The 26,729-nt window shown below is 36.8% G+C and overlaps 1 protein-coding gene across 2 annotated transcripts in view; it reads left to right on the top strand.

Annotated features, from left to right (window-relative positions):
* Nucleotides 1-26,729, top strand: part of NOX4 (NADPH oxidase 4) — a 147,634-nt gene that overhangs the window by 17,897 nt on the left and 103,008 nt on the right. For both annotated transcript variants that reach the window (XM_060017237.1, XM_060017239.1), the window contains exons 3-8: nt 6,973-7,083; nt 8,669-8,753; nt 13,225-13,322; nt 16,702-16,729; nt 23,410-23,482; nt 25,468-25,548. In XM_060017237.1, the coding sequence (XP_059873220.1) occupies nt 6,973-7,083; nt 8,669-8,753; nt 13,225-13,322; nt 16,702-16,729; nt 23,410-23,482; nt 25,468-25,548 (476 nt within the window). The remainder of the gene's footprint in view (nt 1-6,972; nt 7,084-8,668; nt 8,754-13,224; nt 13,323-16,701; nt 16,730-23,409; nt 23,483-25,467; nt 25,549-26,729) is intronic.

A 26,729-nucleotide genomic window follows, 5' to 3' on the forward strand; every position in this document is an offset into this window, starting at 1 on the left:
GAGGAGGTATGGTGAAAGGCAGGAGGGAAGCTTTGAGAAAGATGCTATTTGAAAAAGGGAAAAATTTGGAGGTGTAAATGAGGATACTGTCGGGGATGTGGCCCTAGCAAGGCCTAAGAGAGAAAATGACCCCGGGCTGAGACTTGAAGAATAATAAAGAGTTCATCTGGTAGTTAGCACGGAAGTGGGTGGAAGAGGTGGAAAGCCATCACAAAGCGAAGGAATGGCCACAGGATGAGCTGTGGGTCGGCAACTGAGATACGCAGGGAAAGCTTGGAAGAGCTGGTCTGGATAATGCATCCAGGAGCTGAACTGAGTCATAGAATAGAAAGTATAGCTGACTGGCCTTATGGCATCATCAATTTGGCTTATTTACAGGCTTCTAATACAAGGTGGATCGAAAAGAAGGTTGGACTAGGTGACTTATCCAGTCTTATCAGAGAGCTAGAGTGTCCCTGAGGGTTTCCTTCAAACTGGGTGTTGCTCAGTTCCATACAGTTGATCCCAGTCTCTAGAAGGGTGGGTGCTGGGGGCGTGGAGGTAGAGTTGATATCCTGGGAGATGTGGTGTGCAGGAAAGGGCAGGTCCTGTGCTCTGGTCCTGGATGTGAACCAGATCTCTTGGGTAATCGCTTTTGGTTTTGATTCTGTTTTCCTTTATTTCCAAAATGAGGGCATTGAAGGATCCTCTCAGAGGCACACTCATTCATCATCCACCGTATACTTATTGCACACCTACTAGTTACCTAGAGCTCTCTCTGTCTTCTTTAGATACAGTTGAGTGGAATAAAGCTCAGCTCCCATAGCTCCAACTATAACGAGAGGTGAGGATGAAAAGACAGGCTTGGAAAGAGTGATTTCCAGGAAACTATGCCATAAGAGCATTTACATTCTGTAACTAGACCTAATTTGTGGATGGCCAGGGACCAGGATGATAGCTTCTATTTACTTCTTACTATATGCTGAGTACTACACTTAGTATATATATATTCATTTAATACCATTACCCTTTGGGGTGATTATTTTCATTTTATAGATGAGGAAAATGAGACAGAAAGGGTAAGAAAATTACCTAAGGCCGCACAACTAATAGAAGTGCTTAAAACTCAGGTTTGTCTGACTTCAAAGTGGATTCTAAAACAGTGATGGCCAAGCCTGCTTGTACCTCCTGAGGGCCCCACTCCAGATCTAAGGAATCAGAATTTCAGGAAGTACAACAGAGATATGTTTATTTTTAAATAGTCCATCAAGTGAATTCAATGTGTAGTTAGATTATGGAAATCTTAGGTAAAGATTTACACAAAATGACAGGAAAACCTACTGGTTGGATAAGAGGCTAAGCAACTGAAAGAGTAAGAAAGTATTATGGTTTGGAAAGAGTTACATAAGGCATCTGAATTCACATCTCTTGTTTGGAGAGTGACCTGTCCTGTTCTGTTCTCAGGGAAGTAACAGCAAAAGGATAAATGGAGGCCTGGGTTCTAGTCCTTTGTGTCTTTACGAACTAACAGTGCAAATAGAGGCAAAATGGTTGGCCTGGATGATATGCAAGGCCTCATGAAAGAGCTAAGTTCTATGATTATAAAATATGTAAGAATTAGGTGTTGAATTGGCTTCATTTGGTTTGATTAAAAATATTTCCTTGGAGGAAAAGAGTCCATAAAATTGACCTTAATGAATACAAATTTACATACTTTTTGACAAACGCAAAATGCCAAATCGCAATATAAAATCTTTAATAAACCTCTATGATAACATTTATTTTAATTTTTTCCTGGAAATGACTAATTGTTGACCCACCAAGAAGTAGCTAGAAAACGGACCAATTATTAAAGCTTACTATTAATACTACTCTGGCCTTTTCAAATCCCGTTGAACACCAGTTTTGCATAGATATTTACATGTAGAATGTCATTTTATATTGCCCTAAAATTACTGAGTTGAGAGCAAAATGTTCATTTGAAAGTTAATTTACCAGAAAAAGTAGTTTTCAAGTCCTCTCTAGAGTCAACTATTTCAAAAGAATTTTGTTACAATTTAATAGCTTTGTCAAGAACTTGGATGAAGATAAGGAAACGTGAATTTGTAAAATATTCAGCTAAGGTAAAATTGGGAAGGAAAAGTATCAAAATACGGCATTCACACCCAGTATAACATAATGGGCTGACACCAATAAATTCTTACATTTATGTACCTGCTCTCTCACACCTCTCTTTCTTTGTTGCTTGATAGCAAGTCATGTGAGAAAATTGTTGCAAACACAAGATGAGCCATTATGCCGCATGGTTGCCCCACAATATAACACTGTCTTAGGATCAGCAGGCCTTGGACGGTGTCCTTGGTGAGGGAGAGCACGATCGTAAATACTGAATTCTGGTGAATTGGGAAAGGTCACTGAGATGATGTGGGAGTCTTAAATGTATATCAAGAATTTTAGAGGCCTAAAGAATTGTGTTCAGCCTGAAGGAAACAAGATTGAGCTAGGAAACCATCCTACTTTTACCTTCAGTTTTTTAATGTCTATTTAGGAATATTGTTATCCAGAGTAGCCTGGTGGGTAGAAGTTACAGAGACACGGATTTCGTGTAAGTGTAAGAAAACAAAATAGAAGTTCTTGACAGTAGAACAGTCTGCTGTCTCTGGACACATTCAGCAGAGGGTGGGTTACCTTTGGTCAGGGCTGTTATAGAGGAGGTTAGTCACTGGGTGGACGGTGGGATGTGGGTTAGACCCTTTTAGTTCTCCAATCTTAGATGTATATGTTTTAGGAAATTACTTAGCAAAATAAATTTACTGATAAATAAATATTTAGTTGAAACTGAATCCCTTCTATATGTAAGGCTCAGATATAATTACCATAAAATGTAGTCCCTGTCTCAAACAAAATTTCACTTCTGTGATGATTAACTACACAAAGTATTGTCATTGCCCCAATTATGTCCTTCCAACTTGTTCTCCACACTTCGTTCAGAGTTATCATTACCAAATACTAATCGCTTCTTACCACCTCCCTACTCAAAACACAGTGCTCTGCATTGACTTTAGGATAAAGATGAACATTCTTAATATGACCTACCAAGTACATCAAGGTCTAGCCCTACCTGCTTTTCCGGTTTTATGTTGTACTCTCCTCCACTTCCAATCCAGCCATATTGGCCTACTATTAATTTCTTGTGTATACACCAGGCTCCCATTTGCCACACATCCATTCTCATGCTGTTTTTTTCTGCACAAATGTCCTTCTCATTCCTAGATGACTTCTGCTCACCCTCCAGATCTCAGTTCACTTTTCACTTATCAAGGAAGCCTTCCTGACCTTCCTATTTAGATTGCATTTCCTGTTAGCCATGCTCATACTCTGTATTTCTCATTCACAGCATTGGTCACTGTGTATTGGTTACAATTTACATTTGATTATGTAGCTATTGGATTAATATCTGTTTCCCCTACTAAAATATAACATCCTAAGGAGGAAGGCATTTTTTGTTTTTAGTTCACTATTGAACTCCTGGTGCCTTGTGATATGTGCATATCATAATAAATATATCTTGAATGAATAATGTAAGTGGAATAGATAACACTTACTATGGAAGCACAGAAGAGACCATTTAGAGAAAGGATGTGATACAGTGACCGTAATCAATAAATTAATTTTATATAGTGCTTGCATTTTTTAGACCAGTTTTACTTTTCACAAAAGTCTTGCAAGCTAGGATTATTATATCATATCATATTATATTATATTAATTTTATGGATAAGAAAATTTTATTCCCCTCAACTTTATGGATAAGGACAGTTAACTAGCCCAAGAAGAATAGTTATTAGGTAACAGATTTAATATTAAAAAAAAAAATGTTTGAGATTTTAAGAAAATGACCATGCACTTGTTATACCCAGATATTACATTCTTTTATAACTTGCTTTAAATGGCATACTTTCTTATAGGACTGGCTTCGTTCAGGCTGCTACAACAAAATACCATAGACTGGGTGGCTTAAACAACAAACATTTATTTCTTTCGGTTTTGGAGGCTGGGAAGTCCAAAATCTAGGTGCCAGCAGAGTTGGTGTCTGTTGAGAGCCCTTTTCCTGGTTTGCAGATGGCTGCCTTCTTGCTGTATCCTCATGTGGAGGAGACAGAGCGAGCTCTGGTCTCTTCCTCTTCTTAATAAGGGTGCTAATCCCATCATGGAGCTCTACTCTTATGATCTTATCTTAAGCTAATTACCTCCCAAAGGCGCCACCTCCAAATACCATCACGTTAGGGTTTCAACATGTGAATTTGGGGGAACGCAAACCTTCAGTCCATAGCAAGGACCAAACTGTGTATTATTTATACCTATTCATCTAAAATAGACTTATAGCTTAAAAAATTACTCTTGGAATTTTCAGTTAATTATGTTTGAGACCTTCACAGGTAAGAGGTGAAAGTAACGCTGCCATCTAGTGATAACTAACCTGAATGAGATTTGAAAACTAGAGTAGCAGGTTGAGCTCTCTAGGAATGGTAGAACACATCATCCACATAGAATGGGCTGGGCACATAACATAGGCAGTCATTTCTTTTTAGTGAACATTTGAAGTAGCTGATTCTTATGAAGGTCATGAATTAATAATGACTAAATAAAACAAATCTTAGCTGTAGACTATTACCCATCTAGTAAGTAGATAAAATGGTTTCCTATGATTGTGTCACTTAACTGAGATCTGTCTCCATTTCCTTACCCTCTTGACTGCTTCTGAATGAGGGAGTTTTGTACTCTGATAACCTAATAAAAAGAATTTTTCATCTTGGTTGAAAGAGCTAAATATATTCAGGAATAAATATATATATGGAAATGAGTCCTGGGTAGAATTTCCAGTTAGATGTTGCAGCATCATAAGGAAGAAGTGGAATGCCAAAATAAACTCCATTCATCCTAACAGGACACTTAAAGCCACTTTGAATTAAATTACTGTATGAGTTAATGTAAACAGCAATAAAACACTTCCAGCCGTGCAATAAATGGTTAGAAAACGCAAAAATATAAGAATGCTCTTTAAAGCACTACACTGCAAAGATAATTTGGATAATTTATTTGTAGCTCTTAAGCCCTGAATGTATATGGTAGAATTCAGCTGATATATTTTAAGTGAGTTATTGTCCTAGTACATTAAAATCACAAATAAAATTATTATCCAAAATCCCTGGAGCTAAAATTTTCTTGTTACATGCAGATGCCATATCAAAAAGATATAATTATTCCTTCTCTGGAGGCCTAAACAACAAAACCTATCACTTTGAAATGACATTACTTTTGCTCATTGAGGTGAGAAAATTATACTTAACATTTTTTTAGATAGTCCAGTGAGGATTATTTCTACTTGTCCACTGACTGGTATACTCATCAAACTGTGTCCCTGAGGTGTTCAAATTCGTGGTGTAGAACTAGTCTAACTGGAAATATCAATTACTTTTTATATAACTCAATGAAAATTATGGCTTTCCTGACATGACTTATTACTCCATCTCCCTTTCAGGAATAATAGTTTGTATGCTGACAATAAACACTGTGTAACAGAGTTGCTATTTTGCCAAGAGTTAAGCTGGGAATCTCAGGGACATAAACAATTTCAAGATAAGAAAAGCATCTGACTTACACCAGTTTCTTAGTTGATATCCTTAACATAAAGTAGTTTTGTGTTTATTTTAGGACAAGTGCACAGATATGACCCCATCTCTTGTTTTCGTGTGATACATTCATCATATGAAGAATGTGGCTAGTACCAGACAACAGTAGATGTCAATCTAGCAAGAATTTGATTTAAAATTAGTTGCCAAAAATATTGGATCATACCAAGGGGACTGATTCTTTGAAAAATATGTTGTACAATGTGATTATGATCAGCTTGGTATGAGGCACAGCTGATCTGGGATCTCTCTTGGTTTTGGTTTGGGGAAGAACTTTTAAATTTATTTTGTTAGTTGATTTACAATGTGTTAATTTCTTCTGTATAGCAAAATGATTCCGTTATGCATATATGTTATACATATACATGTATTCTTTTTCATCTTCCTTTCCATTATTTTTTATTACAGGATACTGTATATAGTTCCCTGTGCTATACAGTAGGACCTTGTTGTTTATCCATTCTACATATAATAGTTTGCATCTGCAAGTCCCAAACTCCCAATCCATCCCTCGCCCACTCTTCTCTGCCTTGGCGACCACAAGTCTGTTTTCTGTCTGTGAGTCCATTTCTGTTTCGTAGATAATTTCATTTGTGTCATATTTTAGATTCCACATATAAGTGATATCATAGGGCATTTGTCTTTCTCCTTCTGACTTACTTCACTTAGTGTGATAATATCTAGGTCCATCCACGTTGATACAAATGGCATGATTTCATTTCTTATGGCTGAGTAATATTCCATTGTATATATGTACCACACCTTTATGGGTCAGGGGAGAACTTTAGAGGAGGAGTGCTTAAGATGAACCCTGAAAGATGGGTAGAGTCAGTAAGGTGAAGAGCTTAAAGGCGGCTGCTGGTGTGGAAGGGAGTTGTGGGGAGGCTCGGAGTGTTCTAGAGAGAACACAAATGAAAAAGCTTTGTTTTAAATTCTTGGTACCCTACCAGTGAACAAAGGATTCAACACTGCACCTGTGTGGAGGTACAGAATCTACTGAAGCTCTCTAGGGCTCTTAACACCCAGAACAGTCCAGGGTGGGTACAATAAGAAATTGACCTTGCACTGAAACAATGTAGTGAGGTGATTGGAACACTAGTAGAAATGAGAGGAGGCTAAGTTTTATGGCAGTGTGGAGCAGAAAGAGACCGGTTTCTCTTTTGGTGAGAGAGAAAGTGGAGGGTTATTCAGGTCTCTTGAAGGAGTTGGCACCTGCCACAGTCCTGCCGGGTGAGGTCTGCAGCATGCTTGTAGTTTACTTTTGTCCTTGACTGTGTTTTGCCCCTTGCCTTATTTGTTCAGCTAGGATTGTGTCTAAGCAGAGCCTCCGCATCAGTTCTTAACCTCAACTGCAGCCTTATCCTCTTACCCATGTGCCGGATGCTCCTGGCTTACCTTCGAGGATCCCAGAAGGTAAGAAAAAAAATCCGTCACTGATTCCAGCATAGAAATCAAGTGTAAAAGTGGCACGTTAGTCCTACTTAGTTCGCATGGTCTGACTTTCTGCTGGAGTGATTTCTTCAAAGATGATAGTAAAGACCACGTCGCATGTCAAGGTGATCAGTGAGCTATTCTACAACAGTAGGTAAGGGCAGAGGATAACAGAGTATCAGGCACTGTGCTAACATATATAAAATTCACATATATTGAATACTTGTGAATCCTCACATGATTCTGTGGGTACTGCAGATGAAGAAACTGAAGCCTAGGGAGTTTAAGTAACTTGACCATGACCCTGAGACTAGTGAATGGTATAGCTGAGATCAGCCCCAGTTCTGAGCTCCTTCTCATTCTTCACTGAGAGCTTGTAGTTCATTTAATTAAATTCAAGTGAGCAAACTAGAGCTGTGTGGACTTTGATTAATATACAGGATGACTGCTGGTATTGGTGTTAGTTTCTTAAAACACATACCTGTTTTGTGCTATGTAAAAGGCTTGAAATAGATTTCTTGATTAAGATGTGATGTCATATATGATATTTAGTATAAAACAAAGGATTTAAGAAAACAGAAAAGCCCTTTGAAAGTTAAAATTCATCTGAAATTGTTTTTTGTTTTCTCTTATCCTCGTGTGTGTGTGTGTGTGTGTGTGTGTGTGTGTGTGTTTGTGTGATATATGTGTGTTTATTCCTGTCTTCAGTAAGATAGTTAGGCACTGCTGGATCGATACTGATATTTTAAAAGGAGTTGTTAACATGAGGTCATTTTGATGTTCTGTGAAGTTCATGTGAGTGGATTTACTGTGGTAAAACTTCTCAACCTTTTCACATAATTATATTTAGAAACTCTTTGCTTTTAATGCAGTAATTTGTGGAAATAACTCTTTCTGTAGGTTGCCAACTATTGCGAAATGCTAGGTTTTGATCCCTGTGGCTGGCCATTGGCTTGGTGTGAAGAAAGAGAAGATAAATGGCAGGAAATGAAAAGTGCCCACATAAGTCTCTCAGTATTTAATAAGTCTTAAAGAATTATCCCCCAGTGTGAAACATAGGTACTCAAAGATGCTTGACATTTTATTTTTGTGTAAGATCAAGCAGGCATTTAAACCTGTAGATAAAATTGCTTTATTTAAAAATAATCTTATTTTTTGACCACAAAAGGAAATTGTATATATTGTAAAGTTAAAACATTCCAGAAATATGCAAAGTAAACAGTGATGGTTCTCCTAAATGTTACTCGGCCAGAACAACCATTATTTGAGATAAATGCCTGCAGATATGTTAACATACATAATGTCATTCATTTTAAACAATACAGGATCATAGTTTAGTTTATGTGTTGTAACTTTTTTTTACCTAACAATATATCTTGTGTATGTTTCCATATCAATAATAAGCCTTCTCACATTCTCTTTAATGATTTGAGTGTTCCATTGACTAGATATAGCCTACTTCATCTCACCAATTTTTAATTGATAAGCCTCTGCCGTATTTACAAAGACTCATGCGTATATCTTATTTGCTGCATCATTTTTATCATATTAAATGCTTTTTATTTAGGTTCCAAGCAGGAGAACCAGAAGATTGTTGGATAAAAGCAGAACATTCCATACAACCTGTGGTGTGACTATCTGTATTTTCTCAGGTGAGAAAACCAAAAGATGTTAAATATTATGTTAGAATAGCACATTTTATGAGTGATATTTTTATTGTTTATGGTTTTCTTATTATATAACAATTTTCTCTTCTGTGTATTTAAAAAGATTTATCTAGTGATGCTACAGAAAATGGGTGTGTTTTATATATATATATATATATATATATATATATATATATATATATATAAATGTGCAAAGTTTGGCCCCCAAGCTGGTAATGATTATTTTCTAAAAGTAAGTAATTTCATTTAGAAAGATTGGAAGAAAGTGATTAAAAGCTTTTAACCTCTAAAAGTAATGATATGATAGAAACTTAAATGTGTGAAAATTAGAATGTGAAATGTGCATTCACAGAATATGATTCTATCAAAATTATATTTGTTAAGTGTTTCTTTGATATTAACGCTTGGGCAGAAAAGCAACTGTCAAAATTTGTGGAAATTTATCCTTCTCAATTCCAAGTTAAAATATGAAGTGAGAATCTTGTGGTTTTTAAGAGTCTTTTTTTTTTTTTTTTTTTTTTTTTTTTGCGGTACGCGGGCCTCTCACTGTTGTGGCCTCTCCCGTTGCGGAGCATAGGCTCCGGACGCGCAGGCTCAGCGGCCATGGCTCACGGGCCCAGCCGCTCCGCGGTATGTGGGATCTTCCCGGACTCGGGCACGAACCCGCGTCCCCTGCATCGGCAGGCGGCCTCTCAACCACTGCGCCACCAGGGAAACCCTAGAGTCATTTTAAAATAAATTTTTATTCTGAGCGTTTATATGACACTTTTCAAATTTTTGAAACAGAAATTAATTAATGTATTAAGTACAGGTACTCTGGAGACAGATTTTGTAGGATCTATCCCCAGCTGCCCTTCTGCCTTACCAAGTGACATAATCTCTCTGACCTTCAGTTTGTTGTTAACTGTAAAATGGATCAACAGTAGCACCTATCTCATGGTTTTAAGACTAAAGTAAGAACATGCCTATGAAGTTCTTAGGATAGAATTAGTTATAATTTACAACCTCAGGGGTAAATTATCTCAGTGGCATAGCACCTGACATTTTCATCTGTTCATTATTTGATAGGACATAGGTGTTTTGATACTTGGGACATTTGATCTGGATATTTGTGTATGGCCATTTTGAATCAGAAGTGTTTTGCTATAGCTATTGCCAAGAAATCATTAAACTTTAAGCTTTTCTAAAATTGCCAAGTATTGTTAAAACAGGCATCTTCCCAGTGTTTTATCCCTGAACATCTTCCCACTGGTAGTTCCCACCCTGGAAGTGAGAGATGGGGAGAGGCTCAGGGATGGGCTGAAGACTCCAGTATAGCTCAAGTCTAGGAATGGAGTAAGAGTCCAGGATATGATGAGGACCAAGGGTGTGGCCAGGGTTAGGGTTGGATTACAGCTAGAGAGAGTGAAAGGTCAAAATGGAGAAGGATCCGGAAACGCTGGCACATTCATAACTTGATTTGTTCTAAATGGGAGTTGTGTCCAAATAGTCTATTCAGTTGGAGAACAGCTGAAAGACTCAGATAGTGTGGAGTATTGCCATGAATGAGTATGTGTTCCAGAGGGTTTGCCTTCTGCCACTCACTAGGGGTCTGACTTTAGGTAAGTCACCTTTCTTAACCTTAGTTTTCTTATCTGTAAAATAGGGATGAGGGAATTCCCTGGCAGTCCAGTGGTTAGGAGTCCATGCTTCCACTGCAGGGGGCCCGGGTTCCAACCCTGGTTGGGGAACTGGGATCCTGCAAGCCGAGAGTTGCAGCCAAAAAAAAAAAAAAAAATAGAGATGATTCTGCCTACCTCATTGTTTTGTTATGAGAATTAAATGGGGAAATCCATGCAAAGTGCAATGCTTTCTCTTTCCTAAAATTAGAAGCCCTGAAGTCTTTTAACCTAAGAAGCCTTTTAAGGAGGTGAATGTATCCCTTAAGGCTGTATCTCATACAGCTATTACCTAGGACTTTTTTTCAGGAGAATTCAGAAAGAATGGTAAGGATGCCCTTGCACTTTTGAGCCATATAATATGTAATGAACATGTAAACCTTTCACTTAAAATGGAGTTTTTTTCCTATAGATTTTAGAAGTGCTGAAGCTATAGGACACAGATAGTTTTGCTTCTATAATGTTTTATATCTGTACCATAGTTGAGTCTCACCTAGACACCCTTTGTTTATTTCTTTGGAACCCTGCCCTTGCTTGTTAGTTAACCCACTTTCAGTTTCCTGTCCATTTTTTTTTTTTTAACATCTTTATTGGAGTATAATTGCTTTACAATGTTGTGTTAGTTTCTGCTGTATAACAAAGTGAGTCAGCTATACATATACATATATCCCCATATCTCCTCCCTCTTGCATCTCCCTCCCACCCTCCCTATCCCACCCCTCTAGGTGGTCACAAAGCACCGAGCTGATCTCCCTGTGCTATGTGGCTGCTTCCCACTGGCCCTGTCCATTTTTTATGAGACCCTTTTCCCTCCTCTAATTTGGTCACTGGCAGGAATTTAATCCTTTAAATAACTTTTAGGTTATTTAGCATTCTAGCCCTTCTCTCTCACTTTCATTTGTCTTTGTGTGTAATTTGGAACTCTTGGCTTACCTATGTACATGTCGTATGTTAGGTTGGAGGGGTCATAGAATTTTCTAGTTTCCAGGCCATGTCTTCTTTTGAATCTCAGCACTCCATATATCAGTGTAAATTGTAATAGTTTCCTAAGCAATGTAGGTTCACTTATCTCATTAAGTCTCTTATTTCTGTCATCACCATTTTACAGAGAAGTAAACTGAGGCATTAGTAGGCAAGCAATGTGGCCAAGAAAACAGGTTCTCTAGCTAATTAAATATTGTTCTTTCCCATACATTACAATGTGCTGTTGATGTTAACTTTATTTCACCTACAAGGAAAGGCTGGGAAGGGAGGAGGGCATTACATTTCTGTGCAAAATGTCATTAGCTTCTTTCTTGTCCAGGCTTCTCAAGATAATTTTCTTTTCCCTGACCATGCCGAAATGGATTTGTCTTCAAGTCTCTAATAACTTCCTAACACTTTTATCTCTAAGTCAGTTGACTACTCATTACTGTGCCCTTGTAGGTAGGTTATTAAATGCTGATCATCATCTCCTGAGTTTTTGTCCCATGAAGTGGTTGCCAACACTTTTGCTATTGGGTTTAAACACTATGACTTGAATCTGTGGATTGTGAAAAATGTTAACTGGTTAAAAGCCTTTTCATGGACCTATATTTTAGGTTGAGTGTCAGTGAAGTACACAAGATATATAACAGGTTTGGAGCTATGGGAGAAGTGAAAGATGTGGAAAATCTAAAGTACAGCGGTTCCCCCTTATCCATGGGGAGATGCTTTCTAAGACTCCCAGTGGATGCTTAAAACCGAGGACAGTACTGAATCCTATATACTGTTTTTTCCTATACAAACATACCTGTGATAAAGTTTAATTTCTAAATTAGGCACACTTAGAGATTAACAACAATTACTAATGATAAAATATAACAATTGTAATAAAAGTTACATGAACCTGGTCCCTCGTCTCTCTCAAAGTATCTTATGGTACAAATTTAATGCCTTTTCCATCTTAACTAAACATGAGTTGCAGTTTGAGGTGTGACAGCAAAGTGAGCACGAATTTCTTTTTTCCTTCCACTTTCCCGGATAGACGATTCATTGCTAAGGATCTTGGCAACCTCAACATACGAAATTTTGTCCTTTCCTTATTAAGTCGAGAACTTTCACCTCTTCATTTAAAGGAAGCACTTTACGGTTTCCTTTGGCATAAATGAATTGCCAGTATCACTACTCTTGTAGTTTGGGGCCATTATTAAGTAAAACAAGGACGACTTGATCACAAGCACTGCAATACCCCGGAAAGTTGATCTGATAACCAAGCCAGTTACTGAGTGACCAACGGGTAGGATGTACGTGGCAGAGGGATGATTCACATGCCGGGTGGGATGGAATGGGATGGGTGGAGATTTTATTACACTCAGAACAGCATGCAATTTAAAACTCATAAACTGTTTATTTCTGGAATTTTCCACGTAATGTTTTCAGACCACAGTTGACCACAGGTCACTAAAGCTGCAGAAAGTGAAACAGTGAATAAGGGGGGATTACTGTATTCAGAAGCTGCTTAAATGAACAAATAATTCCCATATTATTATACACATAACGTGTGTGCATGTGTGCCAGTGTGTGTATGTGTGTTTCTAACTCTTGACTTACCAGGGTTATTTTATTCCAGCCTTTGAAAATTCTGTTTCTTTACATGATTTCTCATACTAAAACTGTCTATAATTAAGATTCTTTGTGCTTTTAAAACTTCCCTTTTAATTGAACATTTTATTGCATACAAAGCTGTCAAATTGTGACCTGTGTTTACTTAAGGAGAGGAACTGACTCCCTCTTATAGAGCGTATGTGAAAATCCCAGTGATTGGTGTGATTCTATAGGTGTGCACGTGGCCGCCCACCTGGTGAATGCCCTCAACTTCTCAGTGAACTACCATGAGGATTTTGTTGAACTGAACGCAGCAAGATACCGAGATGAGGTGGGTGGTCTCTGTCTTCTCATTTTCCTTTCACTTGTCGTGAGATGACTAGTAAGGGTCTGTGATTTTCACAGAAAATTTGTACCTTCCTGCTCCTTTTCAGTGCTTTTAAAATGCACTTGTCAAGTTGAGTTTTTATTCTTTTCAGTAGGAAATAGAGGTAATTACTATTTCACAGTCTCTCCCGCCGAAAATGAAAGTTCAGAGAGCGTCTACTTTTTATATTCTGCAATGTTCAGAAAGTTGCCACTCAGGTCTGCCTTCTGCCTCCCAACAGCTTTTGTCTAATTCCTGTCGCTCAGTGGAGACTGTTGACAGTGCCATTACAGGGTAAAACTCCTTCCGTAACTCATACAGTGCTTTGGGGGAAAAAAGGCAGAAAAGAAGGTTGACTATTTGAGGATCCTGGACCATCAGTTGATTTGACTTAAAAATATTATTGAGTTTTAATGCTTTACTCTGTTTTATTTTGTTTTTAATCCTTATAGTAGGTGACCTTGAGCTGAATTCTATAGTGGGCAGTATCTAACTTAGGGGTGCTTTTCTCCATGTGAAGCTGCCTATGAAATGAAATTATATGTACAGGGTGCTGGGCTGGACCAATGAACAACACACGTACAGCCCTAGTTAGGTGTGTGTTGCTCGGCATTTTCATCGTGTCCTCAGGCTGCCTCTGATTCCCAAAGCCAAGACTGCATCAACACCGAAATGTTCAGGGTCCCGTGCGATCAGAACCCCACCCCGTTCTGCTAAGTGCGGTACTGACTTAATGGATTGTTCTCCATCTTCCCCTTACATATCACCAGAGTTCTCTAGATTAATACTGCTGTGACCATGTGCTTGACCTCCCTCCCAAAACAAAACAGAGGTCAAAGTAACAAGAAACAAGCGTAGACGTAAATCACGAAACCAAAATAACAAGCAGCCCTGGATAAATCCCATAACTATACCAGTATTTTTAAAACACCAACGTAATTTCATTGATCTGGGTTAGGGCCAGGCACTAATATTTTTAAAAAGCTCGCTAGTGATTGTAGAGTGCGCCTAACATTAAGAACCATGGAAAAGTCTAGCTCCCTAGCATGCTGGTGGAAGCTCTTCCCATGTAATGATTTCACAGCAAAGCTTCCATCTCTCCCTGTCTCCCATCACTTCTCTCATTCCTCTCTCCTCCTCTGCCCAAATCACATGGGGTTACTTGTGTCTTACTCCCGCCATGCAGTTTCCTTTTTTATCTTTTCCTTCTTTGCTTCTCTCTTTTGCTTTCTAAATTCATGTCTTCGATAACTACAATAATCTTATCATTTCATTACAATATACTTTTGCTTAATATTCCAATATTTTAGTCATTTTAAGATTTCTAGTTATTAAATTTATTTCACTTTAAGAGATATATATATATAGGCTCAATGGAAAATATTTTAAAACTCCCAAGTAAATGAAAAGCAAAAGCTTCTCTTCCAAAACTACCGCAGTGAATGATTTTATGTTTTCTTATAAGATATTTTGAGTGGTATTTTATGATATATATTCTTCAGCGATTTGTAAATATATGTATTGTGGCTTGCTGTATCAGAAAGTATACATCTACCTCATCCTCTTCATATGAATACACCATAATTTATTTTTAGCCTTTTCCTTATTCACAGATGTTTAGCTTGATTCCGAGTTTTTGTCATGAACTGCATGCCAATAAATTTATTTTTTTGTACACTTCTGCTAGGCAGATTCATGGAAGTAGAATTTTGGTTTCAAAGTTATGCACATCATTAGTTTTGATGGACAAATTACCTTCCAAAAAAGCTTCACCGCTTGATACACTCTACCAATTTTATCAGAATGCTTATTTCTACACTTCACTTGTTTGTAAAAAAACGTTGCTGATCTGATGGATGAAAAATGCTAACTCATTTTAATTTACATTTTCCCTTTTCCCCCCTTCCTTCCTTCCTTTTCTTCCTTCATATCTTCCTTTTTTTCCCCTCCCTCTCTTCTTTCTTGTAATAAATATTTTTGGGTACCTAGACGGTACCAGGCTATGTACTAGATGAAAATGAAAAAATACACACATATACAAACACGCACACACACATATATTACATATATAAACGGTTATATTCTGTGAATTGTCTCTGGAAATGATGGGTTTATGACATGCACCTTATTGTTCTGCTCTGTGCTTTCATCCTGTCTTCTCCACATCTCCAATGACCCCCTCCATCCTCCAGTTTGTGATGGTGGTGCATTCCTGACGGCCTAGCTCAGTTGGCCTCATCTTGTCACCTGTGAAATAGTCTCTTACTCTTCTTCTATTCCATCTTCATTCCCTGGCAATATTAATTGTTCCATCTTCTGAGTTTCCATAGTTATTTATTCATATTTCTGGTATTACCACTTTGTTCAGCCCATCTTGTATTTTTACTAATTTTTTGTGTATTAGGTTACTCTAGATTAGCCTTTAGTCATGTTTCTAACATCAATGGTAGAATTCATTTGACCTAAACTGGATGAGGAGCTATTCTTGGGCAAATGGTCCTTGTTCAAGACCCCTAAAATTGTATCGTATAAATGGCTTCCTACTTTGTATATAGCCTGGCCTGACCCCAGATTCAATGGAGGCATGAGGAAAGAAATTCAGAAGTTGTGCAATATTAGGCACCCTTAGGATGAAAAATTAATCCATATTCTACTGGGAATTGATCTAAAGTTTTCCAGAAGACAGAAAGGGAGTTGACTTCAGTCCATTATACCACAAGAATGTAGTTTAAAGGAAATATTACAATAACCATATTAATGTGTTATATTTCTGAGTAGCAGGAACCTGTCTTCCTTATTTGAATATCATCACTTATTTTTACAGTAGCCTTTGAAACATTTTAGTTCTCAGTTAGTATTCTCTGTACTGAATTTACACAGTACAACCCCCCCCCTACATATTTTATCACTTTTGATTCTCACTGTCTTGACACTCGTTAGGTGCAGTTTGGCAATTGTGGTAGATAAAGTATATATTAACGTTTCCACAATATAGGTAAGGTATTGAGCCCCAAAATGGTCAAAGGGTGGGCTTCAGGCCACTGCCACTAACTTATAATAGCTTATAACTGGCCATGAAGATGAAAGCCTAGGCTTTCTGACTCTTCATACAATATTCTTCCTTTTTCAGATAGCTAAACTTCTTGGAATTGGGTTTTGTATGTATTATAATCTCCTGTGATATCGTAAAAACATTATGAAATTCAATTGCGTCTTATTTCCATTGGGAGAACAGTCTCTTACATACCTAATACATGGCTCTTATCTCTCTCAGACTCATTGCAGAATTTTATGTTATCAGTGTTTTATTTTTCAGTCAATTTTTTTTTTTCCTTTTTATCAGGATCCTAGAAAACTTCTCTTCACAACTGGTAAGTTGTTACTCATTTCTGCTTCTGAAGATTCAGGGAAATCTTGGAAAATAAGCATCATCAAATTACACAGCATTTAGATATATGCTAAAATATAACATGGAAAATTTGCATATGAGAACAAATGATTAGGAGTTCAAGCATACAGTTGCAATGAAAACAGAGGGACAGGGCAAACAGTCAGGGTTCAGATGAATGAAGAGTAAAAGTAAGCAAATGCATTTGCCTTTCATATATTCTTTCAAAGAAAATAGCATAATACCTTATGCTTGTTGAGGGCCTGCTATGTGCCCACTGCTTTGGCAAATACTATTGGAGATAATACATATGGACCAGTTCTCTGTCCTCAAGGGTTAGAAAGAAACACCAAGCACTCTGAGTGTCATTGTAGTTCTTCTAATTCAGTAATTTAGTAGGATATTTTGTGATCTTAAAACCCATGGAAAAAGAGGAGAAACAGTCATTAAAATAAGTTATCTTTCTTGAAATGTCTTCTTTCTCATTTCTAATTTACTTTTCCTTCTCAAACATATTGTCCCTGAAATCTCAGTATAGACTATTCATTTGTTAAAGCACACTTGAATATCTCAAAATTTTGCCCTGATGTTAGTACAGTTCTTACTATTTTCTTCTTTTTCTCAACCTTACACTTATAATAATGAAAAAGAAACTGTATTTGAGGGATTTTCTTTTTTTTTTGTGGTACGCGGGCCTCTCACTGTTGCGGCCTCTCCCCTTGCGGAGGACAGGCTCCGGACGCGCAGGCTCAGCGGCCATGGCTCACGGGCCCAGCCGCCCCGCGGCATGTGGGATCCTCCCGGACCGGGGCACGAACCCGTGTCCCCTGCATAGGCAGGCAGACTCCCAACCACTGCGCCACCAGGGAAGCCCTTGAAGGATTTTTAACTTGTATTTCGGGGACAAGGATGATTGTGTAGCGGAGATGGTCTATCATAAAGGCTTGGCTGTACTCCCTTATTAAGGATCAGAATTGCATATGGGACTGAGGCATGGCTCTGTGAAATGCATTGTTTTTCATTTGAATCAATTTTATGGTGAAAATAAGAATAATTGGGGTGTTCTTTCCCTCCACGTCGCAACTACATATTTAGATTGAATATATATATATTTTCTGCCTATCAATGTATGATGCTTGCCATTTGCAAAGTACTCATTTCAGTTTTCTCTTTAGGAACACAATTTAGTTTTGTTTACAGATTTGCTCATTGAAAGCATGTTTTTATTTAAGCCTTAAGAATTGGGTGAGAAGTAGAAGGGAGAAAAAGCAGAAAAACAAAATAATGTATGAATCAATGTATTTTTTGGTTCATATGAATCATTTTAAGAGAAATAAACAAGAATTTTGTTTTAATATTATCTTGTTCAGCACAGAGTATAGCTGAAGACTTGGGACATTTGAAATGCTTAAAAAAGTTTAGTTTACAAAGATATAAGGAGATTTCTTATATGACAAAGATATTACATTAAGAAACGTAGTAAAATTAATACTTCTTTATAAGTAGGTGATCTCTCCACCTAGCTTGAAACACCATCATCCTATGTTCTTTCCCAGTAGTTCCCATGAGTGTATTGGGCTAGGTAAAGATGATACTTAAAAACACAAATTCCTGATTCCAGCCTAGAGAGAGTCCAGGTTGGGACCTGCCAATATGCTTTATTAACCTTTCCACTACTGTTTTACCGTTTAGTGAGCATCTCATTATACTCTTGAGCATACCTTCTCACCACTACCTACCTTTTACCTCCTCTCTTACTCTCTTTTTATCACCTGGTCAACTCTTGCCTATCCTTTAAGTCTCAGTTGCCATGCCTACCATGCACAGATTTCTGCCAAATTTCACTAAGTAGAGCTGGTCTCTTCTTGCCCTGGGTGCCTAAAGATACATAGTGAAAATACTATGAATAATTTATTTCCTTGCATATACTGTAGAATAATTATTACCTTACATATACTGTGTCTTCCACTTAAAGGTGAGCTTCTCCAGGGTGGAAAAGGGATGTCCGTAGGGCATGCAGAGAAAATATTTTGTGTGGCATTTCTGTCAATACAAACAACTTGAATTATCCAAAATCAGCATGTCAGCATCACTGTAGTGGCCTAGTTCCAAAAAATTTCATGAAAGAAGTACTGTGCTTGCCATCAGGTGCCATCTACTTCACAGGGACACAGACCCTCCCCTTAAGTATGAGGCTAGAGCTCGTCAGGCATCTGGTCGACCCCACTGAATAGTAGCAAGTGAGAGAGCAAAGCAGAATCTAAGGATGGTAATGGGATGAGTGACACTGTTCACTTAGTCCAACTTTGAATTCACTTAGTCCAACTTTGTGCTATGAATACATCTCTGACTGAGTCTATTTCACAGCTATCTTTGAATATTGGCAGGCACAATACCTAGGAAGAATAAAGTTCCTGATGAAGAAAGGCATGCATGTTTTTAGATGTTCTGATGATAAAGCATATTTTCTATTCGTTGATATAGTTCTTGAATTTTAATTTGTTTAATGTTACATAGAGTCTTTTCTCTCTCTGTCTTTAAAAGTTTTTCCGTGTAACCTAGGCCTAAGAAATAAGGTTGTCTTGTAGAAAATAAAGCCTGTGGCAGCACAAGTGACCTAAAATATGGGATTCAGACTCACTAAATAAGAAATATTAAAGACATTTCAATTAAGAATTTATAGAATAAAATAAGTTTAATAGATTGAATTATTCAAACATTTTATAATGCTTACTACATATCTCCAAATTTGGTAGTACTTGTATGATGAGAATAAAATGCGTAGTATCTAATTTTAATTAGAAAATCCCTCACAAACAAATATAATTTTGTCTCCAATTATGTTTGTAAAAACAGGGTAATGAATACAAGATGGTATATTTCTGACTATATCTGGGTATGGATGAAAATGATATTTCAGTTTCATCTAGAAATGACAATATAGTACAGTTATTCATTTGAAGGGCTACTAATTAATTAACCTAATATGCATAGATAAAAGAGTAATAAGAGTAAACATAACAAGCATGTTTTTTCCTAAGGAAACAAATATAGGTTTTGCTTCATAACTTGACGACTGAGAGTTCACAGTGTACTTCACTTTGGCAAGTAACTTTCCCCAGTGAGCTTAGACTAGCGCAATAATTTCTAACCTGTGCTTCCTGACTCTTGGAATATGTGTGATAATAGAGGCTAATTTATTGGGACTTGGCTGCGCTGTCATCCAGCGCTAAGTTAGGATGCCCTTTGATGTACCTCGAAAACACTCAATGCTTAGCATTCTTTCAGCACTTAATACCCTATGTTGCAATTGCCTGCTTACGCTGTCTCCCACACTGGACTGGGATTTCTTTTAGAGCAGGATTCATTTTTTCCTCTAGCACTTAACAGTACAGTACAGATGCCTAGAAAATAGTCATTGAATGGATAAAAGTCATTTATTTTTAAACTCTACTACTTGTTGCATAGATATTCTCTGCAACATTCCAGATGATTGGTTGGCCAACCTGTTTGTTTAATTCCAGTAAAGAAAACCATAGCTTTTTTTCTTTTTTTTACTGAAGTATAGTTAATTTACAATGTTATGTTAGTTTCAAGTAGACAACAAAGTGATTCAGTTATACATACGTATACACGTATATTCTTTTTCAGATTCTTTTCCATTATAGGTTATTACAAGATATCGAGTATAGTTCTTTGTGCTCTACAATAGGTCTTTGTTGTTTACCTATTTTATTCAATATATATAGTAGTGTGTATATGTTGATCCCAAACCCCTAATTTATCTCCCCCCCAGAATCCCCTTTGTTTTTTAAGTTACCCATCCCACCCTTTTTTTTTGACCACCATAATTGCAATTTTTTTCATTGCTAATTATAAGTCAGTTTTTCTTCTCCATTGCTCTGAAGTCTATTACTCTATAATTTACAAACTCTGATCCTTTTGTACTTCTGGGAGACAGAAAGGAAAAATGAATTCTTTAGATAAAAAAGTTAACTTCATAAATCTGAAAGAACCTTAAGAAGCATTGAATTGATCCTCAGTTTACAGATGAGATTCAGTGAGCTAGGGGTTTGGCCTAAGGGACAGTAACAGGACCGCAATCCCAGAATATATATACATACCCCAGGCTGTCTGGGACCTCTACTTCATGTTGAAGTCAAATGACTGAGGTCAACTATTTCACCCTCTCTAAGTCTTTCCAGTATGTTTTCCATGCTCTGCTCTAAAAGATGTGCTCTAATTAAATGTTTGAGGAAGTATCTGTTCAATTTTACACTGGATTCTTGACTTTAGTACTTCTCAGAAGCTTTACATTAATGTGCCCTGTGATTCTTCAAGGAATGGTTATAACATTTTTGAGTAATAGAAATTAATACCTCAAGGAATTAATGTTTCAATAATACCCTTTGGAAATTATAACTTTGTTCTAAACATACTCTGTTTTTTCAGGTGTCCTGATGAAGTGATTTGCAGACATTCTGTAACTAATCTTGGCATGTTCAGGACTACATAGGAAACCTTGTGTGTAGACTCAGTAGACATTCATGAAGCCTCAATAAAATTACTGGAAAGGCCTCTCCAACCACAAATTTTACATTTTAAGTGAAATTAGTTGAAGCCAGAGAGACAGACCTCCTTTTTTTTTCTTTAAATTTATTCAGTTACAATTGAAGCACTCTGAATTATACATATGTAAAGCATGCTACTTGATTGGTTTTGATATATGTATACACATGTGAAACCATGATCAAAATCAAGATAACAAATACGTCCATCATTCTGTCCTGCTCTCTACCCCTCCTAACTACAGATCTGCTTTCTATCACTAAAGAATGCTCTGATTTTCTAAAATGTTGTATAAAAGAAATCATGGAGCTTATGTTTTTTCAGGTTGTTTTGGTGGGGGAGGGCAGTCTGGCTTTTTTCACTAAGTCTAAGAAATTTTTTGATTCATCTGAGTTGTCATATATGCATAGGTGTGTATCAGCAGTTCTTTCTTTTTAAACTGCTGGTTAATTTTCCAGGTACAGACAAACAATTATTTATCCATTCATCTGTTGATGGAAATTTGAATTGTTTACAGGCCTTGAGTATTAAAAATAAAGTGGTTATGCACATTTTTGAACAAGTTTGGGGTGGATATATGTTTGTGTTTTGGGGGGTATATTCTTGGGAGTGGAAAAGCTTGGTTATTTTGTAGACATGCTGTTCTTTTTAAACAGTAGTTTTCTGCGCTATTTGTCCTTTCCTGTGAACTAGTGTAGTTATCTTGCTCTTCTCTTACCCCCTAGGAAGTAAGTACTCATCTGGGGCAATGGGAAAGGGAGTACCCTACGAAAGAAGTGTAGAGAAGAGATGATTTGGATTAGGCACATCTGGGAAAGGCAAGGATTGTTAGGCTTCCAAATTTGTGTATTGGGAAGAGTGAAAGGAGAGCATACTCCAGTATTAAGTTCCAAAGACCAACTCCCTTATTTCTCATGTGTCCCTTTACAAGTGGAAACTCGTTTCTATTGTACTGGGATTTCTAATGTTATTTTCTAATGATTCTAAACCCTCTGTGATCCTAACGGTGCACATCCCTGTTGCTCTTATATTGTTCCCAGCTCGTTTGCTTCTGCTGGTGGCTTATAGTCCCTGATGGTCCTTCTGTTTCATAGGTGGTTCCTTGTCAAGAGGAAGAGTGGGGGGATGTCTATACTTTTGGAGGCAGAATTGTTTCAATACCTTTTCTACAAAGATTTAAGATGGAATCTCTCAGCTAGGTCATTTAGTACTTTTTGTTGCTTGTATGATTATAAGAGTAAATAAAGGTGACTTATAGACAGAATATTTGATTTGGTAGTAATAAGATAATAAGAAATGAGGCTATTGTGATTTTCACTCTTCGATAAAGCATATCACCTATTCATCTTGGACGTGCTGTATGAGCTAACGCTAGATTTGTAGCAATCTATTATGTCAGTATTAATTTTGAAAATTGACATGTTTACACACTTTACAAAATGTTATGTACTACCAGAAGCACTGATTTCAAAATGTTTTCCATTCTGAGGGGAAATATGTCTGCAAGTGTTCTTAAAACATCAACACTGTAACTTTTTTCTTCAAATTCACCATTTTTTGTTCTACACTCGAAGTTGCAGTTTTTAGAAAGGTTCAGGTTTTGTTTATTTTTTTCTTGAAAATTATTCTAGTTAGTGAAGACCAAAAGAAATTATTTGTCATTGAAACTGAAGGAGGTACTAGTTCCGTAAAAGCGGGGAGATGAGAGTAAGGAGGGTTTAGTACTATGGTGGAGAAAACCAAAACAACAAGGGAGTTGAATGTCAACCCTGTCCTGTTGTATTAATTATTGACTTTAGTTATAGTATGTCCCTATAAAAGTGTGCACATATTCACCATTCTGAGTAGAATATTTGAAAATACCAAAATGGACTCCTCTGTTAAAGGTGGAAAAGACTCTGCTTTGTCCTAAAGACCTTGAAACTTATGCTAATTCAAACAAGGCTTTTTAAAGAGGGAACATACAAGGAGACATACAATTTGAATTGGGCTTCCCACAGATCAGCCTAGTACTTTGAATTTTAAGGTAATAACTTTTTGTACATTTTTTCTCAGCATGACTTAAGTTAAACATACTTATGTACGTTTTTATAGTTCCTGGCCTGACAGGGGTCTGCATGGTATTGGTGCTTTTTCTGATGATTACAGCTTCGACATATGCAATACGGTGAGTGTCACAGCCATTATTTTGATGTTTCTTGGTCAGATTATTTAGACTTCGTTAAGATTATCTTCATTTTCATGGGTGGGAAACGTCTCGATTAACCCGAATGTTTAGCCAATGCAATATTCTGGTTACTGGACTGTTCTGTGTAACTAAGAGGGAAATAGAGAGGCATTTCTATATATCATTTCCTGTTTTTGAAAAATCTCTTTCTTTCAGTCAAATATTCTGGGTTGTAAGGAATTGTGTATGGAGACTTTCCAAATACATGTTCCAAAGTGGAATAAAAGGAGGCGGGGTGTGGCTTACTAAATATTAAAATGATTATGCTTCAGTAACTTAAAACAGGATAGAGAATTACTATATTGTACACCTGAAACTAATAGAATATTGTAAGTCAACCATACTTCAATGAAAAAAACAACAACCAGAATAGGACTTACTTGCAAAAATGACCAAGACATTGAATTAAATGATAGTAGACAGAAAGCACTGTAAAAGACTTCGCTATATGTAAGAACCTGCTAAATAATAAAGGTGCCATTATAAACTTGTGAGGAAGGTAAGGCTTAAGTGAATTAAATTCTAGATAAATTACAGTTTACTGTAAAAAATTATACCACTAAAGATTCAGAAGAAACTTTAAGTGGATATTTTATCAGCTCTCATAATGGACAAGGAAAAATATAGGAAATATTTGGCTACCTAAAAATATGAAAACTAAAACTCCTGAATGTCAATATACAATATAAAAACTGAAAAATAAACATGCTATTGCAAAAGTTATTACACTCATATGGAAGTAGTACATTCTTAAATTTGAATAGTTTAACCCACAACAATTGAGAAATATGCTATAGAAATAGGTAATTATTATGAACAGATAAGTCACAGGAGAATACAAAGTGAGTAACACAAAAATGAAATAATACCTAATTCCACTTATACAAAATACTGAAGATGTATAAAGTGGAGTCTGGGTTTGGGGAAACAGGCCCTCCTGCACTATGATTGGGTTTGTAATTTATAAACATGTTTCAGAGAGCAATAGGTAATGTGTATCAAAAGCCTTACAAAATGTGTGTCCTCTGATGTCATAATTCCACTTCTAGAAATTTAGATTCAAAAAGAAGCAGATCTGTGCAAAAAGGCGTACGTTACAAGGATGCTAATGATCTTGTTTATGATAGCAAAAACTGTGACCCATGTAAATGTGACTCTATTAGCTCTTGCCTAAATTGGGGGTTCTAAAGTTTCTAGGGGTTGTATCAGAATCATTAAGCTTTTATGCATACCTGCCCGCCACCTCCAAGATTCTAATCCATGAATATCTGCCGAGATATATGAAATAAAATAACTGTTAGTCTTTTTACTTCTCTCAAACATTCTAGGTTGTGTTTATTATACCCATTCCTCTTCAGACTCTTCGTCCTCCCCCAGGACAATCACACAAGGTGTTTCTTTAAAGTTATACACTGTCCAGGAAGATAAGAGAAAATTTTAATGAACACTTATTTAGTCTATCTCCATCTGAGTTTCCTTTGAACTACTCTCAAAATATATATTGGGATAGAAACATTGGTTGTCTTAGAAGTCATTTGCAAATTGAGAATTTTGATAAAAAGGACAGCAGAAGTACATATTAGCAGACTATTGCCTGCACCTTCGCCTTACATCATAATAACTTTAATATAAACAGCTGATTTTAATTCTTTCTATGTATCTTTATTTGAAATACAAAGAACCTTCAAAATGATAAGGCGTTACTTATAATTTTTGTCAGTTCTCTCTGCAGTGGTATGTTAATACTTTGATACTAATAGATAAATCTCAGATGAACTCATTATTAAATATGAGTTAAAATATTAAATATGAGTTAAAACTCATATGTTAACTTTCAATTGTGACAGGTATTTGAAAGGATGCACGATTTTTTTAGTGAGATGGAGTGTAAAGTGGAATTGCAATTAAGTTATTTGTTTTTTCAGAGTTTCTAACTATGACATCTTCTGGTACACTCATAATCTCTTCTTGGTCTTCTACATGCTGCTGATGTTACACGTATCAGGGTAAGTTTAAACAAATGTTTTTAAAGCTATGTGTGCCTAAAAATGGGGTAATAAAAGAGAAATCTATAGAAATTTTCACAGGAAATGGTAAAATTATTTGGTTACTTGGAATTGAGGGTAGTGTCAAGAGTGGAATAAATAGTTCTATTTTTGACATAGCATGTTTTAACAAAACTAGCATAAAAGTATATTAAAATGGAAAGACAGAGTTACTTCTCCCACAATGTTGTAGTTTTTAAAGCCCCCTATAGTTATATCCTGATAAGCTCTAAAAGAAAGTGAGTAGGAACTGAAGAACTTCAAGAAGATATTTAGTGTTTGAATTTTCAGGAATTCATTATGTCTTGCTGCTGCAGAGTTTGTAACAGTGGAGTTACTAGTTTACTAATATTTGCAGAGACAGCCAAAGATTTATAAGACCCAAAGACAAGGATCTGTCCGAAACACCAGAAAATCACAAAGGGAAGAGAGATAGCATCCCAAGTTTTTACAAAGAATTTACCCCAAATACTCTGAAAAGTATGTTGACCCAAGCAGTACACTCAAATGTATGGTGCTTAAAATAATTCATTAGGTCAGAGGATGTAAATAAATAATATATTTTTGTGTATGTATATGTCTGCATGATTACAGAGTGGACCTGTGATTTTGTCTTGACACTCACACTAATATGACACAATAGGCTATTGTCTGGCATCAGGTTCACTTGGTTTAGTAGAGGGATACAGGACAGGAAACATGGAATGTCAACAGGATAATGTCAGGTGCTTCTTCAGTAGGGCTCCCTCTAGATGCACAGTAACCATTTTCCACCTTCTCTCCCTTACCTGAATGTAGTAACTCAGTTTTAAGATGAGACCATATGGATACACAAGGACTACCTTGCCTTGGGAAGGCTCATGCTCCACAGGAACCAGTCTCTTGGTAACAGTCCAAGTCTCCTCAAGGGATGCCCTCAGTTGCTAGAACACAGTGCATCAGGAAGCTGAGGTCACTCAGCATCCTCCAGGTCCAGATGCTTTCCATCAATAATAATCAATGCTGGTTGGTAACACAGCTGGCACTCCCTGTTTATCCTAACTCAAAATGTTTCCAGGGAAACAGTATTTGGAGAAAGGTTCAGACCTGCTGTTAATTTTTTCTTCAGAATGTTTTATAATGTACTTTGTCAGTACGGTAAA

Source organism: Delphinus delphis, chromosome 8 (genome assembly GCF_949987515.2).
Source record: "Delphinus delphis chromosome 8, mDelDel1.2, whole genome shotgun sequence".
Taxonomy (NCBI): domain Eukaryota; kingdom Metazoa; phylum Chordata; class Mammalia; order Artiodactyla; family Delphinidae; genus Delphinus; species Delphinus delphis.